General features: G+C 40.0%; 1 protein-coding gene across 1 annotated transcript; it reads right to left on the bottom strand.

Moving 5' to 3' along the window:
• Positions 1-427: 427 nt before the first annotated feature.
• Positions 428-1,076, bottom strand: LOC101653849 (GTP-binding nuclear protein Ran-like). The gene is made up of 2 exons (XM_045291674.1): positions 688-1,076; positions 428-575 (listed from the first exon to the last, which is right to left on the bottom strand). Exons 1-2 carry the CDS (start codon positions 1,074-1,076, stop codon positions 428-430), a joined length of 537 nt encoding a protein of 178 aa, XP_045147609.1.
• Positions 1,077-2,406: the final 1,330 nt, after the last annotated feature.

Below are 2,406 nucleotides of genomic sequence, written 5' to 3' on the forward strand. Positions count from 1 at the left end.
ACAAATCTCAGAGTGATCTCTAATTTCTCACTATTTTTCACTATCCACTGTCATTCTCCTGCATAACGAACCACAACTTTTTCTTTCTTTTTTTCTTTTTCTTTTTTGTTGTTGAGATATTTGAAATACAACTTTATTCTGGTTCTAAATGTAAAGGAAGGGGAGTGACAGGTAACAAACAAGACGCCACCACTGAATATTGTGATGTGACTGTAGCTGTCTTGTATTTGAATTTCAAGAAAGAAAACAAATATGTTCCAAAGAGCTAGATCTGCAGGTCCAAATAAATAAAGAAAAGCTTTTAAACTGCAACCCTCACTCTGAAGCTCATTCATCTCCTTCCGCATCATAAAGATGAGCACATTCTGCTTACCTAGGTAGTAAGAGGGGTGAACACCCTGCACCACTGACATCACAGGACAGCTATCTACACAACCAGACTTCGGAGGCGGGACTCCAGCTTCGTTCTCTCACAGGTTGTCACCTCATCAGGGAGAGCAATTGTCTGCCCGGCCCCCAAATCCCACTCATGCTCGTCTTGTGCTGCCGCAGCCAGCCGGGTCCACATCAGCCGCCTGTGGGGGGAGAGCAGGCATGAAAACGAACTCCGAGTTAGAATCTCTGATTAGTGTTCTAGCAAGCTAAAGAAAGGGCTTTTCAAAATTATAGTTACTCGGTGGATTTTGCCTTAACGCTCCAGCCCTTAATGTCCACTTTGTTGTCACACAGAACGATGGGTTTGTTTTCACGTTCTTGAACCAGACCTCTATGCAAGGTCCATTCTTGTAAGTAACCATTGAGGTTGCGTCGAACGTTATAATGGCACACTGGGCTCGGATATAATAGCCATCTCTCATTCCTCGAAATGTTTCTTGACCAGCCATATCCCACACGTTGAATTTAAAAGGCTCTCTGTTAGGATGGACCACAAGGGGATGGGCCTCAATGCCCAAGGTGGCTACATACTTCTCAAATTCACCTGTCAGGTGATGTTTCACAAACGTCGTTTTTTGAGTACCAACATCACCCACCAGTTCGAGTTTGAACTGGACTTGGCAGTCTCCTTGGGCGGCCATCGTGATGAATCTTTCAGAACCATAGTCCTATGTCCATGTTTGCCACCAGAATCCACCCTCGCTAAGGCAGTCAGATTGGTTGTTTGAAATCAGAATCAGTTTATGCCTACCCTAAATCCTGTGTAAATCTCACACAGAGAACAAAATCCTAGAACTAGCCCCTAAAGGTATTCATGGTCTGTAATTCCCCGGCTTTCATATTCCGGGCAAACAATTTTCCCTCTGCTTTTTCTAAAAGTACTAGGCATGCTTCCCCTTTAAGGCTTGCCATTTCATTTGTCTCCAATATTCTTTATCTATACAGCGACATGGTTCTTTCTCATATTTTCTATACCTATTCATTCATTCTGACTCAGAGTTACCTTATAGGACAGAATATAACTGTTCATTAGGGTTTCTAAGATTATAAAACTGTATGGGAGCAAGCAATCTCATCTTTCTCAAGGACAACAGCTGAGGGTTTGAACTGTCATTCTTAAGGTTAGCAACACAGTTTATCACACAGTACCACCATGACTTCTGACCTTTTTCAAAGTTGTTCTTAAATATAAAAGATCTGTGACTGCCACCCATTTACCTAAGAAGATGCTCTCTTCCCTTGTACTCCTGTACTACACACCTGCCCACACACATCTATCTGTACACACCATTGCTCTCATTTTCTCCCTTTCTCTATTTCTGTCAAAATGAAACATTTGCCTATTTAAACAATTTAAATCATCTATTTTAATAATTTAAACAAGTATATATCTGTCTAACTATCAAGAGGCAGTTGTGTGACCAGAACTGAGAAATACCGTGTGGTTTAAAATTAAGAAAGCTGTGTGCCAGGGTTGTGGCCTCTTATTATAATTATTTAATTTGTATGCTGAGCAAATAATCAGATAAGCTGTATTATATGAAGAAAATTTCTATATCAATATTGGAGGAAGACTTATTAACAATCTGTGATATTCTGATAAAACGACCTTGCTTACTGAAAGTGAGGACAAATTGAAGCACTTGCTGATGAAGATCCAGGATTGATGCAGCCTTCAGTTGGGATTAGAACTCAATGTAACAAGCACCCAAAACCTCACAAATGGACCGATAGGTAATATTATGATATATGCAGAAAAGATTGAAGTTCCCAAAGATTTTTTTCTTACTTGGATCCACAATTGATGCTGATGGAAGCAGTAAGTCAGGAGATCAAATGACACATTTCATTAAGTAAATTTGTTGCACAAGTCCTCTTTAAAGTACTGAAAAGCAAAGATGTTACTTTAAACATTAAGAAGTACCTAATCCAAACTAATATAGTGGCAGCCACCTCATGTACATGTGAAAA

The sequence above is a fragment of the Echinops telfairi genome, unplaced genomic scaffold (assembly GCF_000313985.2).
Source record: "Echinops telfairi isolate 266 unplaced genomic scaffold, ASM31398v2 ScPeMD7_70;HRSCAF=299, whole genome shotgun sequence".
NCBI lineage: Eukaryota > Metazoa > Chordata > Mammalia > Afrosoricida > Tenrecidae > Echinops > Echinops telfairi.